The sequence below is a fragment of the Symphalangus syndactylus genome, chromosome 8, assembly GCF_028878055.3.
Source record: "Symphalangus syndactylus isolate Jambi chromosome 8, NHGRI_mSymSyn1-v2.1_pri, whole genome shotgun sequence".
NCBI lineage: Eukaryota > Metazoa > Chordata > Mammalia > Primates > Hylobatidae > Symphalangus > Symphalangus syndactylus.
In genome coordinates, this window is record NC_072430.2 from 14,197,733 (window position 1) to 14,217,189 (window position 19,457).

A 19,457-nucleotide genomic window follows, 5' to 3' on the forward strand; every position below is an offset into this window, starting at 1 on the left:
ATCGGCTGCCCCTGCAGGAAGCGCCCACAAGGCGCATGACAGGTGACTGGCAGGGAAACGCAGCGTGAAGACTGCGCAGAACAAGGTTAATCTAAAAACTTAGAATGTATTCTTCCGGTGTCATTACTGCAATAACAAACCTGAGTGTCAATGCTATTACATGTTAAGCCAGGGACACACTGTGTTTGATATATGTTATTTTCAGTGTACTAGACTAAATTCGGTGTTGGGCCTTTTTCTAAATTGGTTTTATTATCAGTATTCTGAGTCTCAGGGAATCTACAGGAGCTCTGGAATAGGGGCAAGAATAATCTATAGCTCAATAGCACCTTTCATCAGAAACCCAACAGAAATGCAGGTTTAACAATGTTTTAAACAAAGAAATTATTGGCCGGGCGCGGTGACTCATGCCTATAATCCTAGCACCTTAGGAGGCTGAAGCGGGCAGATCACGAGGTCAGGAGATCGAGACCATCCTGGCTAACAAGGTGAAACCCCGTCTCTACTAAAAAATACAAAAAATTAGCTGGGCATGGTGGCGGGCGCCTGTAGTCCCAGCTACTCAGGAGGCAGAGGCAGGAGAGTGACATGAACCCAGGAGGCAGAGTGTGTAGTGAGCCGAGATTGTGCCACTGCACTCCAGCCTGGGTGACAGAGTGAGATTCTGTCTCAAAAAAAAAAAAAAATTATTTCAACAGCACAGATTCTTTATACATTAACAGAGGATTGTCCAGTTGTGGCAATAATTTACATTTATTTTTCCCTAGCTCCTCCCAGGGGCACATTCAGGGCCCAGAGGCCACTGTCATCAGGCAAGACTTTGCCCTCACCCATCAGCTTCAAGGTCCTGGGAGGGCACACCTTGGGGAGAGTGGCTCTCTGGGCCCTCCTCTACCCTGAGTCCCTGGCCCTAGCCCCACATGGGCCCTCTTGCTCAGTCAGGGGCATGCGAGGCTGGTTCTCCCTGCTACCCAGTATCTAGTGGTGAAATTTCAGGCTGTTGAAAAATGCTGAGGTGAGCAGGTGAGCCGGCTCCTTAGATCAGGGTACCACACATCCAGGGAGCCCAGGGTAGCCCCAGATGACTCCCAGAATACGAACTAAAGGAGCTCCAGGTCAGGACAGATGCAGAAACATTAAGAATCCTTGACATTCTCCCAACTGGACATATCCTGATCAAGTGAAGTCAATGCAAAATCTACTTACCTCAAAGAAAGAGTGCCAAGGGCAATGTGAGACGTGCAACCTTTGGGGGAGGCCACACAGGGGCCCTTCTGGCAGCCCTAAAATGTGGGAGCTGTCCTCCACCCGGCATGTGTGAGCAAAACGGTTCTGAAGAGTCTCTAAGTTAATTCATGTTCTTGAGATAATCTTACAGCAATTACTATTCTATAGAGTTAAAACTGCTTTAAAAACCCCTTGTCACCTTTGCTTGTACTGTATGTAAAATATTTCCATTTTCTTAATGCTTCACAATCTTTGCTCTGAATTTACCACACTGTAGTTTTGTTTTGTTTTGTTTTTGAGATGGAGTTTCACTCTTGTTGCCCAGGCTGGAGTGCAGTGGCACGACCTCGGCTCAGTGCAACCTCCACCTCCCGGGTTCAAATGATTCTCCTGCCTCAGCCTCCTGAATAGCTGGGATTACAGGTGCGTGCCACCACGCCCGGCTTGTTTTTGTATTTTTAGTAGAGATGGGGTTTCAGCACGTTGGCCAATCTGGTTTTGAACTCCTGACCTCAGGTGATCCACCCGCCTAGGCTTCCAAAAGTGCTGGGATTACAGGTGTCAGCCACTGTGCCCGGCCATACACTGTAGCTTTTAACTGCTTGCTTCTGACTTCCAAAAAATGGCATAAGGCTTTTTGCTGTGGTTTTTGTTTTTCTGCCATACACATAACTCTCACGAACTGGGAAAACGTGAGGCTTCAGCTATGCAGGGAAGGGGACCCAGGCACGCAGCCCAGAGGACTCCACAGACTCCCGGCCGGGCCCGGCCGCCCCTACCTCGCTCCTCAGGAGAGTCTGGACGCTGCACTTGTGAGGGCAGGACACCACCACGCAGGGACAGTCGGTGTCTTCGTGTTTCTACAGAGAGAGAAAGTACTGTCAACTTTAAACACACGATCTGTCTTCCTTCAGTCCTGCTGAGATCCCCATGGGGCCCCCAAGAATGGCTCTGCTCACCATCGCCGTCCCGTAAGTTATGGCACTCACATTACGTATGGCTGAGTCATTATTGTCACGGAGTGTGAGTGTCTCAGGATGTCACAGGTATCTCCCAAGATCTGGTCAGATCTGACCAGTGAGGGCGGCTTGCCTCAGAACAGTCTGCTGCTGGGGGCCTTGCCACAAGGGTTCCCCGTAGCACGTCTCCTCTGTGCCAGAGCTGCTCCTGGTTCACACAGCCCCTATCATGCAATGCTCAGGCAGGCATGGCCACTCACACAGCACTCACAGCACAGGTGGACAGTGGAGCTGGGGACCCAGCTGGTGTCTGCCTCTGCTGGTTGAGAGACAGAGGGTTTCCCTTGGCCTCTTAGTTTGGATTCTGGAAATGATGCTTCCCAAGTATGCGAGAGCAGCATGACCTACTGAGTATTTACATTACTAACCTAGAACCTTAATCTACATTACCTTTAGTCCATAGAAAATTGGGTTAAGTTTTGGGTTAGGCCTTCTCTAATAGCACAAACTTCACCTTTGCTAAGGCTGGATGATGGCAACTGTTAAGCCCAATCCCATGGGCATCTGCTGGGCGCCTGTCCACGAGCAGAGCAAGGGCAAGGACTCCCCACAAGGACATCAATTGCAGGGCCCCTGGGGAGAGACTGATGAGGAATAGCCAGAGACGGAGCCACGCTGAAGAGTCCCTGCTGAGCAGGAAGACTGTGGCAGCCGCTTCCCGGTGGCCACAGGACGCCTCAATCCTCCCCCATCCATCTTTTCAAGTCTTCTTTTGGCCTCCAGTTATGTTGCTGTTCCGCTGAAGGAACTGGGGAGGCATTTGCTGAGAGCCAGAGTCTGACTGGCGGGTCTGAGGGCCAAGGAGGGCAGCGGCCCACCCAAGGGAAGCTCGTCCTCGGAACGTGGTTGCTCCTCTCCCCCAGGAGCTTGCTTTCCTCGGCATGTTTCTAAGGCCCAACTCTGCGGGCACCCACGGTGGTTTTGTGGCAGAATAGGGATGGAGCTCGGGGCAGGGAGGCTGAGGAAGAAGGGAGTGGAGGGCAGCACTGTGGCCAGGGAAGAGAAGGCCACTCAATATCTTTCTGTGTTTAACTTTCAACAAGCCCAAACCAATCTCCACTCCCAGGATTGTGGGGATGCACGTTTCCACACCCTGCCAATTCTATCGCACAATCTTTGGCAATCTGATATGTAAAAAAATGGGGTAAGTGGGACCTGCAATTCTTTAGTAATGTGTGGTTAAGCACATATATATATGCTTTTTTTTTTTTTTTTTGAGACGGAGTCTCACTCTGTCGCCCAAGTTGAAGTGCAGTGGCGCAATCTTGGCTCACAGCAACCTCCGCCTCCTGGGTTCAAGCAATTCTCCTGCCTCAGCCTCCAGAGGAGCTGGGACTACAGGCACACGTCACCATGCCCAGCTAATTTTTTGTATTTTTAGTAGAGGAGGGGTTTCACCATGTTGGCCAGGCTGGTCTCGAACTCCTGACCTCAACTGATCCACCCACCTCGGCCTCCCAAAGTGCTGGGATTACAGGTGTGAGCCACTGTGCCCAGTCTTAAGCATATTTTTGATATTAATCATTTCTATTTCTCTATTAATCATTTCTATTTCTTTTCCTGTGAAAAGGCATTTTCACAGCTTTTGACTACTATAGTGAGTTGAATAATGTCTTCCAAAATTCATGTCTATCTGGAACCTCAGAATGTGACCTTATTTGGAAATAAGATTTCTGAAGATGTCGTCAGTTAAGACGAAGACACCCTGGTGTCGGGCAGACCCTAAATCTAAAGACTGCCACCCTTAGAAGAGGTGAGGACATGCACTAGGAAGACGGCCACGTGAACATGGGGGCAGAGGTTGGAGTGGTGCAGCCATGAGCCAAGGAAGGCCAAGGACTGCTGGTGGCTCCAGAAACTGAGAAACTGAGAGGGGCAGGGAAGCCTTCTTCCCTACAGTTGTCAGAGACAGCAGGGCCTTGGTTTTGCATTTCCAGACCCAGAACTATGACAAGATAAATTTGTTTTTTTGCAAGCCACCAACTTTGGGTTACTTTGTTACAGCAGCCAAAGGAAAATAACACATTCATTTAAAAAAAAACCCTGAATCTGCTGCTGATTTTTTTTCATTTGCCTGTTAATGAAATCAGTCCTATCTATGAAATTAAATGTAATTCTGATACACACAAGCATGTATGTGCACACACGTGTGAGTTGAAAAGCACAGGCTGGGTGTGGTAGCCCAGCACTTTGGGAGGCCGAGGCAGGCAGATTACCCGGGGGCAGGAGTTTGGAACCAGCCTGGCCAACATGGTGAAACCCCGTCGCTACTGAAAATACAAAAATCAGCCGGGTGCAGTAGCGGGCACCCGTAATCCCAGCTACTCGTGAGGCTGAGGCAGGAGAATCGCTTGAACCTGGGAGGCGAAGGTTACAATGAGCTGAAATCGTGCCACTGCACTCCAGCCTGGGCGACAGAGTAAGACACTGTCTCAGAAAAAAAAAAAAAAAAACCAGCATAACTACATAGTGAACACTCATGAAGCCAACACCCAGGTCCAAGAGCATGACTGACAACATCCATCTACTGCATCTACCTCTCCCATCTCACCCTCATTCTCCCACAAGGAGTACCCATTAAAACCACAACTCTGAATTTTGTATTTCTGCTTCTAAAAAGTTTTCACCATACATATGTGTGCCAGATGAAACACTGTTTCATTCTGATTGTTTTTGAATTTTGTTAACACAGAATTCTACCATAGGAGTCTTCTGGACTTGGCTCAATATTACACTTCTTAGACTAATCTGCCTATTGCCAACAACTGCAGGCCCCTAACTTTCACTACTGTATGACACATCTCCCTGTCATATAATAACACTGTAATACAATTTCCACCTGCTGATGGGTGCTCCGGCTGTTTCCAGATTTCTGCTGCTCTGGTCACACCTGGCGACATTTCCTGGTGTGTGTGTTTCTCCTACACATCCAGGAGAAGAACTGCTGGTTAACTGAGTGCCTGAATGTCTAACCTAGTAAGATACTGACAATTGATTTCCAAAGTGGTCAAACCTACAGACTTCTACCATGTATGCTTTCCCATAGGGTGAGATCTTTATCATCCTGATCTTCACAAGTTAACAGAACTGTTTAAAGAATGATGGTCCAGAATTTCTAGATTAAATCTAAAAGGTTTGTTTCCTGACACTTTAAATTATGCTAACCTATAAATTTAAAAAGTAATAATAAAACTTGAAAATAGCTGGCATACTGTATATACTACAGTTTAAACGTAGAAAAGAAATCCTTAGATGAACTGCAATGGTCCAGGGTTTCGATGCATCCTCAGCACGTTTTATCAACACTGGATGTTGTGACACACCACAAAACATAGGGAGTGTAGGAGAATTAGAATGACCTGGGCTTTAGGTCTCCCTACATCAGGCCTGTTCTTCCTAGAAATAAACTCAATGAAGGCCTGAGGGGATGAGAATAAGGGTGTCCAAATTGAAAAAAAAAAAAAAAATATGTGGGAATCAAATCACATCACTGAAAAGACAGGTGGCCTAGGGCAAGTCACAGAACCAGGCCTGGAGCAAAGGCAGCCAACCAGCAACTGCTGTCCCCTGGTCAGGCTGAGAGGCAGGGGCAGACTCACTGGCATGACCCCAAACACCCGTGCTTGCTGAAATGTCTGCAGGCCCTGAGAGAAGCTGACACACCCCTTAAAATGCACTCTACTGTCAACATTGCTCAAACGGTTTTCGGTTTCATCTCAAGCATGTAGTGCGATTTATAAGGAATATTTGCACAACGCAGGCCCCAAACTTGCTCATTATCATTCTGTGCTTTCCATCTATTCTCTTTCTCCCTTGTCTTCAGCTGACAAATTCAAGGCCCAGATCAAATGAAAGGCAACCTCCTCACTAAAGCCTTCCTTGACACTCAGGCTAAGCTATTATAACTGATCCTTCCTTGTTGGCATGTCATTAATATTACAGTCCCAGTACTTCCCATATTAACATGACTTAAACTGTGCATCTGGCTGTCTCTCTCATCAGACTGCAAACTGAAGGGGAGAGTGCAATTTATTCTCTTGTGCGTCCTGAGCAACCAGGGCAGGGTCTGGTGCCATTTTGTGAATCTATATGCTTGTGCTTAAAACCTGACCTGTTACAGCCTCATCTGGTGTTCAGAGTCAGTTATTTATATGGTGTTTAATGGACATACGCTACGATTCCTTCTTAAACAAAAATCAGTTGTTGGATTCTATTCTGCAAATAAAGGTTAACTGATTCTGGCAAGAAGCAAAGTATAACTTTGATAGCTATATATTTATTTTAAGTTCCAAGGTACATGTGCAAGATGTGTGGGTTTGTTACACAGGCAAATGTGTGCCATGGTGGTTTGCTGCACAGATCAATCCATCACCTAGGTATTATTAAGCCCCGCATCCATTAGCTATCCTTCCTGATGCTCCCTCTCTCCTAACCCCACAGGCCCCAGTGTGTGTTGATCCCCCAAATGTGTCTATGTGTTCTCATTGTTCAGCTCTCTAAGTGAGAACATGTGGTGTTTGTTTTTCTGTTCCTGTGTTAGTTTGCTAAGGATAACGTCTTCCAGCTCCATCCACGTCCCTGCAAAGGAGATGATCTCCTTCCCTTTTTTTTTTTTTTTTGTTGTTGAGACGGAATCTTGCTCTGTCGCCCAGGCTAAAGTGCAGTGGCGCAATCTCGGTTCACGGCAACCTCCACTTCCCGGGTTCAAGTGATTCTCCTGTCTCAGCCTCCCGAGTAGCTGGGATTACAGGCATGTGTTACCATGCCCAGCTAATTTTTTTATTTTTAGTAGAGATGGGGTTTTACCATGTTGGCCAGGCTGGTCTTGAACTCCTGACCTCAGGTGATCCACCCGCCTCAGCCTCCTAGAAGTGCTGGGATTACAGGTGTGAGTCACCGTGACCAGCAGATCTTTTTTTTTTTTTTTTTTTTTGAGACGGAGTTTCACTTTTGTTGCCCAGGCTGGAGTGCATGATCTTGGCTCACCGCAACCTCGGCCTCCTGAGTTCAAGCGATTCTCCTGCCTCAGCCTCCCAAGTAGCTGGGATTACACGCACCTGCCACCACACCTGGCTCGTTTTTTTTTTTTTTTTTTTTTTTTTTTTTGAGTCAGAGTCTGGCTCTGTCCCCCAGGCTGGAGTGCAGTGGCACCATCTCGGCTCACTGCAAGCTCCGCCTCCCGGGTTCACACCATTCTCCTGCCTCAGCCTCCCGAGTAGCTGGGACTACAGGCGCCTGCCACCACGCCCTGCTAATTTTTTTTTGTATTTTTAGTAGAGACGGGGTTTCACTATGTTGGCCAGGATGGTCTCGAACTCCTGACCTCGTGATCCGCCCACCTCGGCCTCCCAAAGTGCTAGGATTACAGGCTTGAGCCACCGCGCCCGGCCTCGTTTTGTTTTTTTAATAGAGATGGGGTTTCTCCATTTTCGTCAGGCTGGTCTCGAACTTCCAACCTCAGGTGATCTGCCCACCTCGGCCTCCCCAGTTGCTGCGATTATAATAGGCATAAGCCATGGCACCCAGCCAATCTCCTTCCTTTTTATGGATATACAGTATTCCATGGTATAGATGTACCACATTTTCTTTATCCAGTCTATCACTGATGGGCATTTAGGTTGATTCCATGTCTTTGCTATTGTGAATACTGCTTCAATGAACACACATGTACATGTATCCTTATAATAGAATGATTTATATTCCTTTGGGTATATACCCAGTAATGGGATTGCTGAGTCAAATGTTATTTCTGCCTCTAGGTCTTTGAGGAATTGCCACACTGTCTTCCACATGGTTGAACTAATTTACGCTCCTACCAACAGTGTAAAAGCGTTCCTTTTTCTCTGCACCCTCGCCAGCATCTGTTGTTTTTTGACTTTTTAATAATCGCCATTCTGACTGGCATGAGATGGCAACATATTAACATATGTAAAGCCTGAAGTCTTGTTCATTAGGCATGTGTCTCATTCACTGAAATTTAACAACTGGAGGAATTATTATTTTCGTTATAGAGATGGGGTCTCACTTTGTTGCCCAGGCTGGTCTTAAACTCCTGGCCTCAAGCAATCCTCCTGCTTTGGCCTTCCAGAGTGCTGGGATTATAGGCATAAGCCATCATGTACAGCCTGGAGGAATTACTTGACTCCAAAAAAAAACTACTGCTATTTTCCAAAGGGGAGGGCACAGTTCTTAAAAGTTCTTTTTTTTGAGACAGGGTCTCACTCTGTCACCCAGGCTGAGTGCAGTGGTGCAACTGTGGCTCACTACCAGTCTCAAACTCCCTGGCTCAAGTAATCTTCCTACCTCAGCCTCCCTAGTAGCTAGAACTGCAGGTATGCTTTAGCACATCCGGCTAAATTTTTATTTTTCACAGAGGCAGAGTCTTGCTATGTTACCCATGCTGGTCTCCAATTCCAAAGCTCAAGTGATCCTCCCGCTTCAGCCTCCCAAAGTGCTGGGCACACAGGTGTGAGCTACCACACCCAGCCTCAAGAGTTCTTAATAACTGGAAACATCTGAAGTACCACACAAGAAGATGATTTCACAATGGAAGAAAGACATGGACACAGGAAAATTACATAAAGCAAGGCAAATTCAGAGATTATAAAGTATTTAGTTGGTGCAAAATTAATTGCCGTTTTTGCCACTACTTTTAATGGCAAAAACCGCAATTACTTTTGCACCAACCTAAGAGGACTACAACTCATTTCATAGAGAAAAGCAAAGGAAACTCTCCCTAAATTTTGGTCATTAGAACTCCACGGCTGGGTGCGGTGGCTCATGCCTATAATCCCAGCACTTTTTGGGAGGCTGAGGTGGGCAGATGGCTTACGCCCAGGAGTTTGAGACCAGCCTGGGCAACATGGCAAGACCCTGTCTCTACAAAAAATACAAAAATTAGCCAGGCATGGTAGCATACACCTGTAGTTCCTGAGGTGGGAGGATCACTTGAACCTGGGAGGCAGAGGCTGCAGCGAGCTGAGATTGTGTCACTGCATTCCAGGCCTGGATGACAGAGTGAGACTCTCTCTCAAACAAAACAAAACAAAACAAAACAAACCATTCCACAATATCTACCAGGAACTGCATGATGGCCCACGCCCTGGCTGAGCTGCCCTGGTGCCTCCCTTCAGTCATTTCGTGGCCAAGCCCACCCCAGCCTCTCAGCAGCCTCTGAGGGCATGCCCAGGCCCCCACGAGCTCTGTCCTCCTCTCCACTCGCTCCAGCCCCATGATCCTGTGAGCCACCAAACTCACCCACATCTGTAGCCTGCATGGCTCCACTCCCCATTCTCCCCCAAGCCCATCACCCTCCACTCACTGGGCACCCCCTCGGCAGGACACCTAGGTTCTCCACAGGCACTGGGCGTCACCTTTACCTCATACCCCACCTGCTGGCCAATCCTACTGCCCCACCCTCAGGCACACCCCAGTACAACCTTCCCTCACCCCAGCAACACTAGGCCTTGCCCCGGGGCTCCTCTCACCCTCCCAGTTCTGGGCTGCCCAGTGCCTTTCCCTCACCCTCTGGGTGCTCCACTGCCCTGACCTCTGGCCTGTGTTCCATACAGCTCCTGAACCCCACAGCCCTGCCCGTTCCAGCTTAGGGTCCACATGCTCCCTCACTGTCCCTTGACTGCCTCAGAGAAGCCAGTGCTGATCACCTCTCTTCCCTTGATGCCACCTGATTTTTATTCACAGAACTGATCATTACCCGATGTTACACATTTGTTAGCATTTTTTCCCACCAGAGGAGCCTCACCACTAAGTCCCCAGCTCCTGGAATACTGCCTGGCGCACAGTAGGTACCCAATAGGTGTTTGTTCAACAAATGGATTGTTTTTGAAGTGTGTCCTCCACCCCCAACATCTCTGCTTTCCTCTTTAATTCACCCACTCACCCACACACACACACACACACACACCCACATTCACACACCCCCACTCTCCCACATTCACACTCACCCCCACACACTCACCCCCACACACACCCACATTCACTCACCCCCACACACTCTCACCCCCACAGAAACACACAATGCAAAACTGTGCCAAAGTACCCGAAGTATGAGAAGCTGTCTCTCTCCAAGATAAACAGCTGCATTTCAATGCTGTAGGACAAATTAGCCTGTTGTAAGTGATAGTTATGTCACAGAGCTGTAATAAGACCGGGCAATCTATCAACATTTTGAGGCAATTCCCTAGGATAAGTTAAAAATTTTACCTTTTTTGAATTACTATTCATTTTTTGACACATTAAATGATAGTCAATCAAGGCAATGGAAAATGTTAACTACATAAATCAAAATAGGCAAAACAAAGCTTAATTCTGAAATAAAGTCAGATTAAAAAGTGCTACTTATTCCTAACTTTTCTCTTTATTCCTATTAGAATAGTCATTAAGAAGCTGTACAGTGGAAGAAGTATATATTAATTGAGCAGAAGGCCTGTGGAATGGATTATCCACAAACTGAGCGGAAGGCCTGTGGAACAGATTATCTATGAGCTGAGCGGAAGGCCTGTGGAACGGATTATCTATGAGTTGAGGGAGGGCCTGTGGAAGGGATTATCTATGAGCTGAGCAGAAGGCCTGTGGAACAGATTATCTATGAATTGAGCGGAAGGCCTGTGGAACAGATTATCTATGAATTGAGCGGAAGGCCTGTGGAACGGATTATCTATGAATTGAGTGGAAGGCCTGTGGAACAGATTATCTATGAATTGAGCGGAAGTCCTGTGGAACGGACTATCTATGAACTGAGTGGAAGGCCTGTGGAACGGACTATCTATGAACTGAGTGGAAGGCCTGTGGAACGGACTATCTATGAACTGAGTGGAAGGCCTGTGGAACGGATTATCTATGAGTTGAGGAAAGGCCTGTGGAATGTATCATATAGGAACTGAGTGGAAGGCTTGTGGAACGGGAGGACCCACACCTGCAGTGCGATCATCGGAACCTGACTCTTGCAGTGGCTGCACGTGGCTTCCCGGTATTTACACGCCTTTTCCACGTGGTCTCGCAGGTCTTTCCTCAAGACCTTTTCTTTGCAGTCAGCACGCACACATGGAAGTTCTTCAAAATGGCAATCATTTTTTAAATGCACCTGTAAGACAAACCATTCAATGTTCTTAATTGGGAAAAAACCCTAAATCTGAAATACCAGATTCTAATCTCTATGCAATGAAATCCTAAAGAAATGTTTCTAATCTGCTGTTAGACCAGTTTTTCACAGCAAAGAGTAACAAATATGCCAAGAGACACTGAATTTCATATTCTATTTCAAGATTACTCAAACTATACTGTTGTTGAAGAATTAAGTCAACTCTGCTTCCAGGATAAATGAATATCTGCTAAGAACTTTGTTTTATTCCATTTCAAAGAATTTTCTTTTTTTTTTTTTGAGACGGAGTCTCGCTGTCACCCAGGCTGGAGTGCAGTGGCGCCATCTCGCCTCACTGCAAGCTCCGCCTCCCGGGTTCACGCCATTCTCCTGCCTCAGCCTCCCAAGTATCTGGGACTACAGGCACCCGCCACCACACCTGGCTAATTTTTTGTATTTTTAGTAGAGACGGGGTTTCACCGTGTTAGCCAGGATGGTCTCGATCTCCTGACCTCGTGATCTGCCCGCCTCGGCCTCCCAAAGTGCTGGGATTACAGGCGTGAGCCACCACGCCCGGCCCTCAAAGAATTTTCTAAGCTAAAATATGGTACTAATTAAAAAAATAAGTTATGTAGAATTTCATGGTGAAAAAAGGTTTTAATGGGCCTTCCAAAATTAAAAGCCAATTCAGATTTTCTCTATTCTAAGTGGGGGGGGGGAGTGTTTAAAAACCAGTTGACAATTCTGCCAATGATGTCATAAAAATAACAACTTATACTCAAGTGGTTCTGACTGCTTTCCCATTTGGCTGTGTTTTGAAAAACTAATGTCAACATGGTCTTAAAGTGCCACATCCTACTGACCACTTCATCAGCTGGATGTAAGGGACTCGAATTCCTTCAAGTAAAAGCTTCCAGTGTCCCTTTGCTACTCACCAGCAGATGTCCCAGCGTTAATTGCTCTGCACAACCTCTGCTTTCATTCCGACAATAGATCTGAAGAGCCAGAATTTCTCTCTTGCAGCAATTATCCTTAAACACCTGAAAATGAAAGATCATTATTTTGGAGGATTAATATTTCTTAATCTCCACATGCTGCTACTTTGGACAAGGCAAAACCACTTAAAAAAAAAAAAAAAAAAAACAAGAGAGGAACTCCTAAGTGAACTTCAGAAAGCATTAAGGACCATCTTGATTTCTAGAAGTAGAATGAAGAAGCTACCCCCACTAAGAGACACAATTTAAATAACATTAACTGTTATCTTTTATTAGTTAAGCCAAAAGAAAATGAATTGGACTTAATAATTAAAGATCACTCTGGAGCATCTAAACATCTTCTATTAACTGACATAATCTTAGGATGAGGGCAGAGGAGGACCAGGTTCACATTCAGACTCTGGGGCCTTCCAGGAGCCAGCACTGAGCAGGTGGCCACTATGGTGTGGCTGCCACCAGAGGACAAAAGCAGAACTGGACACAGCTGAATACATTGTATAGATCGCTTGCTGGAGAAATGGAGAGACCACGTAAGAGACCATATTTGGGGAATGATTTGTAAAACTGTTGGTTCCTTCTAAAGGTCATGCTGTTAAAACTCATTTTTCACCAAAAAAGCAGCATTAGCCTGTGGTCGAAAAACACTCTCTTTAAACATATATTGCAGTCTGAAGTTAGTCTAATAATGGAAAGATTTGCCTTTGAAAATGAAAACGAGGCTGGGCGTGGTAGCTCAAGCCTAAAATCCCGGCACTTTGGGAAACCAAGGCAGGAGGATTGCTTGAGTCCAGGAGTTTGAGACCAGCCTGGGCAACACAATGAGACCCTATCTCTACAAAATATTTTTTAAAAAATTAGCCGGGCAAGGCAGCATATGCACCTGTAGTCTCAGCTACTCAGGAGGCTGAGGCAGGAGGACTGCTTTAGCCTGGGAGGTCGAGGATGCAGTGAGCCGTGATCGCACTGCTGCACTCCAGACTGGGCGACAGTGTGAGACCCCCATTTCTTTAAAAAAAAAAAAAAAAAAAAAAGAAGAAGAAAAGAAAAAACCTTTCAACTTTTAATTTTATTTTTCCCTTGGAAAACACAAGTATTCTCATTCTTTTAAGAGACAGGGTTGACTGGGAGCAGTGGCTCACCCCTGTAATCCCAGCACTTTGGGAGGCCAAGGTGGGTGGATCACCTGAGGTCAGGAGTTCGAGACCAGCCTGGCCAACATGGTGAAACCCCATCTCTACTAGAAATACAAAAAAATTAACCGGGTGTGGTGGCACACGCCTGTAGTCCCAGCTACTCGGAAGGCTGAGGCAGGGCAATCGCTTGAACCCGGGAGGAGGAGGTTGCAGTGAGCCGAGATCATGCCATTGTACTCCAGCCTGGGCAAGAGAGTGAGACTCCGTCTCAAAAAGAGACAGGGTGGGTTTCACTCTGTCACCCAGGCTGGAGTGTACTGGTGCAATCGTGGCTCACTACAGCCCTAAACTCTTGGGCTCAAGCAATCCTCTCACCTCACCCTCCTGAGTGGCTTGAACTACAGGTGCATGCCACCAAGCCCAGGTAACTTTTAATTTTCATTTTTGTAGAGATGGGATCTCCATATGCTGCCCAGTCTGGTCTCCAACTCCTGAGCCCAAGTGATCCACCTGCCTCAGCCTCCCAAAGTCCTGGGATCACAGGCATGAGGCACCATGCCCAGCTCTCTCTCACTCTTTCTAACAACACAATCTACAACATCTTAGTCCAAAAGTTATTTCTAAGAAACTCCTGCCTGTTGCTCTATGGAAGTGGAATAAAGGGAGCTTAATATGCCTTTTTGGACTGCTGAGAGAAACAGAATCAACAGCTGTTAAGAGTTAAAAATAAACTAATTTGGAGCCAAAGCTTATCTTTCATAAACATGACTAAAAAAAAAAAAAGGTGATGACTTGAGACACTAAAGTCAACAGAACTTTGGAATGGAAAGGATCTGAGACCATTTACTCCAAATGTCTCTGTTTACAGATGAAGACCAGACGCCCGCCCACCCCTGGATGACCTGCCGAGGGTGGGGATCCGGGTCACCCGGAGCCCAGACAGCTCCATTCTTTCCATGAGGGACCACAACTTGAGTGCATCTCATTCATGATTCTTTGACAAAACTAGCCATTTTTCTTCAGCTACTAATGTCATTAAAAAATAGGGATAATGATTCTGCATAACAAAACAGAGATACTAAAAAAACATCTCAGCCATCGTGGCGAGCTTCTCTCTCACTCACACATTAGGCACATGTTAACAAGGCAGCCGGGTACCATGCTAGGACAAGGCACAGAGTGGAGAGGAGGGGCTGTTTTCCCTCAAGGAACTAACCAAGTCTTCAGCAGCAGCAGGTAAATGCAGAGAAAGAAAAGTTACAGGGCCAGGTGGCCAATTCCATCTCTCCCCCTTCCAGAGTGGCTATATTGGATGCCCTTGTGCCTGGCAGCCCAGGGACACTGACTGCCAGCAATCCTCAAATCACTGTGCTCACCTGGGCTGCTCTGACCAACAAACCCAATGTGCAAGGTGCTTTAGACAGGAAAACCCCAGAGTAAGAATTTTATTGTACAACTTAGTGACCTGCATTTAAAAAATGGTTAGGTACATTACTCAAAGTAGGGAAACACACATTTTTATTGATATTTTAAGCACTTTAAGAATGAATTGCTGGGTGCGGTGTCTCACGCCTGTAATCCCAGCACTTTGGGAGGCTGAGGCAGGTGGATCACCTGAGGTCAGGAGTTCGAGACTGGCCTAACCAACATGGTGAAACCCCGTCTCTACTAAAAATACAAAAATTAGCTGGGTGTGGTGGCTCGTGCCTGTAATCCCAGCTACCCGGGAGGCTGCGGCATGAGAATTGCTTGAACCTGGGAGGCAGAGGTTGCAGCGAGCCGAGATCGAGCCATTGCGCTCCAGCCCGTGCAACAAGAGTGATTCTGTCGCAAAAAAAAAAGAAAGAAAAAAAAAGAAAGAAGAAAGAAGAGGAAAGGGAGAGGGAGAGACAGAGACGGAGGGGGAGGGGGAGGGGGAGGGGGGGAGGGGGAGGGGGAGGGGGAGGGAGAGGGAGACGGAAGGGAAGGGAAGGATTGTTTCAAACTCCAAGTGTGCCTGACAGGGTATAGCAGCACATGGATGACTGTCGATCTCCATAAGAAGCACCAGGCCCCAGGAGAGAAGCTGGTGGCAGGCTGGGCAGCCCCATCCTCAGAATGTGCAGAGATGCCCACGGGCTCTAGCTGAGGACAGCCACAGGGGGCGAGAAGGGGCTAATCTCACTCATGTCTAATGACTTCAAGATATCACAGGGGGTGAGGGGGCAGGCAGCACAAACTCAAATGAACCCCTCAGCCTAGCAAGTCTGAAGGTAAAACCTCGTAAGAGTTGAGTAAAGCTGTCTGGGATAAAGACCTGCAATGACGGAAGTGACCCAACCACAGACAGCCCTGCCATGGACAGGCATCTCAGCACTTTGCTGGCATCGACCCCCTTACTCCTCACACCAGCTCCCTGAGGTCTTAGCAGGCGATATGACGATTATTACAGGTAAGGGGGTGAAGTAGCTCAGAGTTCCCACAGTAGGAAAGCGGCCAAGTGGATCTGAATCCACTGTCTGCCCCAGTGATCACATGACACAGTGCCCTGCCTGGGAGCCTGCTGCATCAGCTGCCAAACTGAGAGAATGTGTTGTGCCAGAGTGCTGAATGCCAACTATGTGAAAAGTATTACCCAGCTGAAAACATGTGACAAAATGATTAAAAAAAAACAACAACCCCAGAATACCTTATCTTTAACGATGCTCTCTTGACACGCTGTACATTTTGGACTTGAAGAGCTGCAGGGAAACACAAGTGACTGCATTAGGGTGGAAGTCCCTTTCTTGAAGGGACTCAGGAGATTCTGGGAGCATTCGCTTTATGGTCAGGTCTGCACAGTGGCTCACAGCAACGAGCAGAGCTTCAGGACGCCCTGGTGATTCACTTTACATAGGAAGCCATGGGAGAAAAGGGCTACATTTTTTAAAATGCTGATTTTTCAAAAGGAAGTTACCAAGTAGAACAGTTTAGTTCAGTCCCACTTGGAAAGCCCCTTCCACTTAATGTAAAAGTGAAATTTTATTTCAGAAACCAAAGCTAGCTGTCTGCAGAGCAGCTCTTCAGTGTGAGTACCTGTTTACTTGGAGAGCCTTGCTCCTGCGTTGTAAAAGCAGCCAGCCCTTCTCCACAAGCCATTTTACTTCACTGTCTATTGGAAGGCCAATGGCACCTGCACAGGGGGACCAGCCTCCCTCCCCTGTGGCCCACCATATATGGGGGCTACAGCCCCTCTTCCCCCGGGAAGCTTCTCCTGGGCCCAGAGGTATAGTCCAGGCTCTCATGTTAGGAGACACGGTGTTCTGTGTCTCCTGTGCTGTAACTAAGCTCAAGTGTCATTTTGCCCCCAAGTGGGCAAAGGTGAGTTGACTATTTGGGATGAGTGGGTAAGACCACAGAGGGAAGCATGGAGAAGGGGGAGGGTGACGGCAGGTGACAGGGCAGGGGGCTGGCTGCTGTGCCCAGGCTGGGGCTCGGGTGCAGCCCAGGCTTGAGTGCTGTGGGAGGAGGAGCTGGCAACCTTCCCAGGCCGACATGCCCTGACTGCAGTGGCCAAGACCAGGGCATCCCGCAGCAACCCCAGCACCCAGCACAATGCCAGAAAACATGAGGCCTGCAGGGTGAATCAAGGTGCTCTCCTGGCCGATGCTATTCTGCAGTAAAGCTCCAGCCTGCCTTCATGATCCACCGGCGGCACCGGCACTGGCACTCAGCAGCAAAGGGCTGCCAAGGGCTCGGTGCATGTTCCACACGCGCCTGCTGAGTAAGCATGCGGCCTAGATTTCTGCTCAGGTAGGGACCTGCCCAGTCCTTTAAGCTGACCCCATCCTCCCTCATCTCTGCAGCATCCTTGCACACCAGCACACGTGCCCTTAAATGACTGGCTTGTCATTTCCTGGTATATCTCCTCCACGGAACTGTGAGGTTCCTCAATAAAATACAGCAACACATATGAGGGGCGCCAAGGCTCTACAGAGTGGAAAGACACGGGCGGGGCAGGTCAGAGACACACAGAGGCCTCAGTAAAGCCAGACGTGGGATCCCACTGCACCTCCCTAAAGGATTCACAAGCTGGGCCTGGAGGCTTTTATGGACTTCTTTAGGGCTTTAAACCTCTAGAGGTTTATTTTTAGAGAAACGAATGAAGGAGAGGGTGAGGCCGAGGGCTGAGAAGGGGCCAGGCGACGGGCCGGGCGAGGGCGCCTACCTCAGCAGGGCGGCCATGCAGCTCTCGCAGAAGCGGTGCCCACACTCGGTCTGCTTCGGGCTGCACAGCACCAGGCGGCACTTCTCACACTTGTACTTGTCCTCCACGGTCTTCACAAATTTTTCCTTGTAACCTCCTTGTTCAGGGACAAAAACTGGCGTCCCAGCACTGCGGTCAGCATGCAGCTTTAGCGGCGGGTTAGTCTGCAGCGCGCCAGGAGAGTCCATCTTTTTACTCGACTCCATTTTAGGAAAGAGGAGTTCTGTCGGGAAAAAGCAGTAGAGTGCCCTCATATCCTCTCATGCAAGGAAACAAACTCAGCTTTGGGAAAGCAAAAGTGCCTGAGACCTGCTGTCTTTCAGTTTTAGGCAACACAAGAATCCTTCCCAACTTTAATATGCGTTGGGAACAAAACATGATCAAAATGCTTCCTTCCTTTCTATTTTATCCAAACACATAGTAACTATTGATATTATTATTCAAAAAACTTCCTAAAAAGTATACTTAATAAATTGGGATGAGGTGGGAAGACTGCTGAGCCCAGGAGTTCAAGGTTGCACCAAGCTATGATGGCACCACTGCACTCTAGCCTGAGCAACAGAGTAGGGCCCTGTCTCCAAAAAATTTTTTTTTTTATTTTGAGACGGAGTCTCACTCTGTCGCTCAGGCTGGAGTGCAGTGGCATGATCTCGGCTCACTGCAAGCTCCGCCTCCCGGGTTCACGTCATTCTCCTGCCTCAGCCTCCCGAGTAGCTAGGACTACAGGTGCCCACCACCACACTCGGCTAATTTTTTGTATTTTTAGTAGAGACAGGGTTTCACCGCGTTAGCCAGGATGATCTCGATCTCCTGACCTCGTGATCCGTCTGCCTCAGCCTCCCAAAGTGCTGGGATTATAGGTGTGAGCCACTGCACCCGGTCAAAAATTTTTTAAAGTTAATAATAGAGTATTTTTGAGGTTTAAAAAAATACACATACTATTTTGCTGTGTTGTAACTGTGAATTCAATGCATCATTCTGAGACTTTAGCTGAAACAACAGCTGTTCTCAGCCAGTTTTCCTTCCTCATTGACTTCTGCTAGATGAGTCTCGATGCCACAACTCAGACTGGCCTGGTCAACCTGCTTCTGGAGCCCAGGAGTTGTTCTTTCCTGGGTAAACCCTGTGACAGTGTGCCCACAGTACTCAAAGTGCTCAGTTTTGACATCCACCCTCATCTTATTAATCTAGCACCACCCTGACCCAGCATGCTGTGCACAGAGCTGTGGGGTGGGCCCGTTGTGGACCCACAGAGCAGGTCACACCATGTCACACTGGTGAGGAGGGTGTGAGGGAGGTGTGGCTCCCTGTGTGCACGAGGGGGCTCGAGGGGGCTCGGGTTCAGGTAGGTGCCAATGTGCCCAAGGGCTGGGCTGGCAGAGGGGACACCATACAGGGCGGGTCTGTCTGCGCTGGCTCTCTTCCACACCTGCTAACAAGGTACTCTTTAAGACTGGCTGCCTCCCACCTGCAAGTTCCCATCAACATGTAAAGTAAACAGCTCCTCAAAATAAGCCACAAAGGTCCCAGCTCGCACAGCTCTGCCAGATGAGACCTCAAGATCAAGTAAATGAAAATAACTAGGAATGTAAAGGAGTTGAATCGAGTTCCTGAAGAAATGTGAGCTTTAATAAAAATTACACCGTGCATTCATAAACACACTAATAATTTAATCAATCATCCTAAATATTTGCTAACACTTAACTAAAGCACAAATTAAATGTTTCCAGATGGTGGTATAAAGTCTGACTTCTCTGG

At 47.7% G+C, this 19,457-nt stretch overlaps 1 protein-coding gene across 15 annotated transcripts in view; it reads right to left on the reverse strand.

Annotated features, from left to right (window-relative positions):
• Window positions 1-19,457, reverse strand: part of TRAF3 (TNF receptor associated factor 3) — a 134,220-nt gene that overhangs the window by 23,148 nt on the left and 91,615 nt on the right. For 12 of the 15 annotated variants that reach the window (XM_063643886.1, XM_063643885.1, XM_055288092.2 and 9 more), the window contains 5 exons: window positions 17,661-17,922; window positions 16,143-16,194; window positions 12,282-12,386; window positions 11,182-11,349; window positions 2,007-2,087 (listed from right to left, as the gene is read on the reverse strand). In XM_063643886.1, coding sequence (XP_063499956.1) covers window positions 2,007-2,087; window positions 11,182-11,349; window positions 12,282-12,386; window positions 16,143-16,194; window positions 17,661-17,905 — 651 coding nt within the window. In that variant the 5' untranslated portion in view covers window positions 17,906-17,922. The remainder of the gene's footprint in view (window positions 1-2,006; window positions 2,088-11,181; window positions 11,350-12,281; window positions 12,387-16,142; window positions 16,195-17,660; window positions 17,923-19,457) is intronic. The other 3 variants (XM_055288095.2, XM_063643889.1, XM_063643884.1) reach the window with 1 other exon arrangement.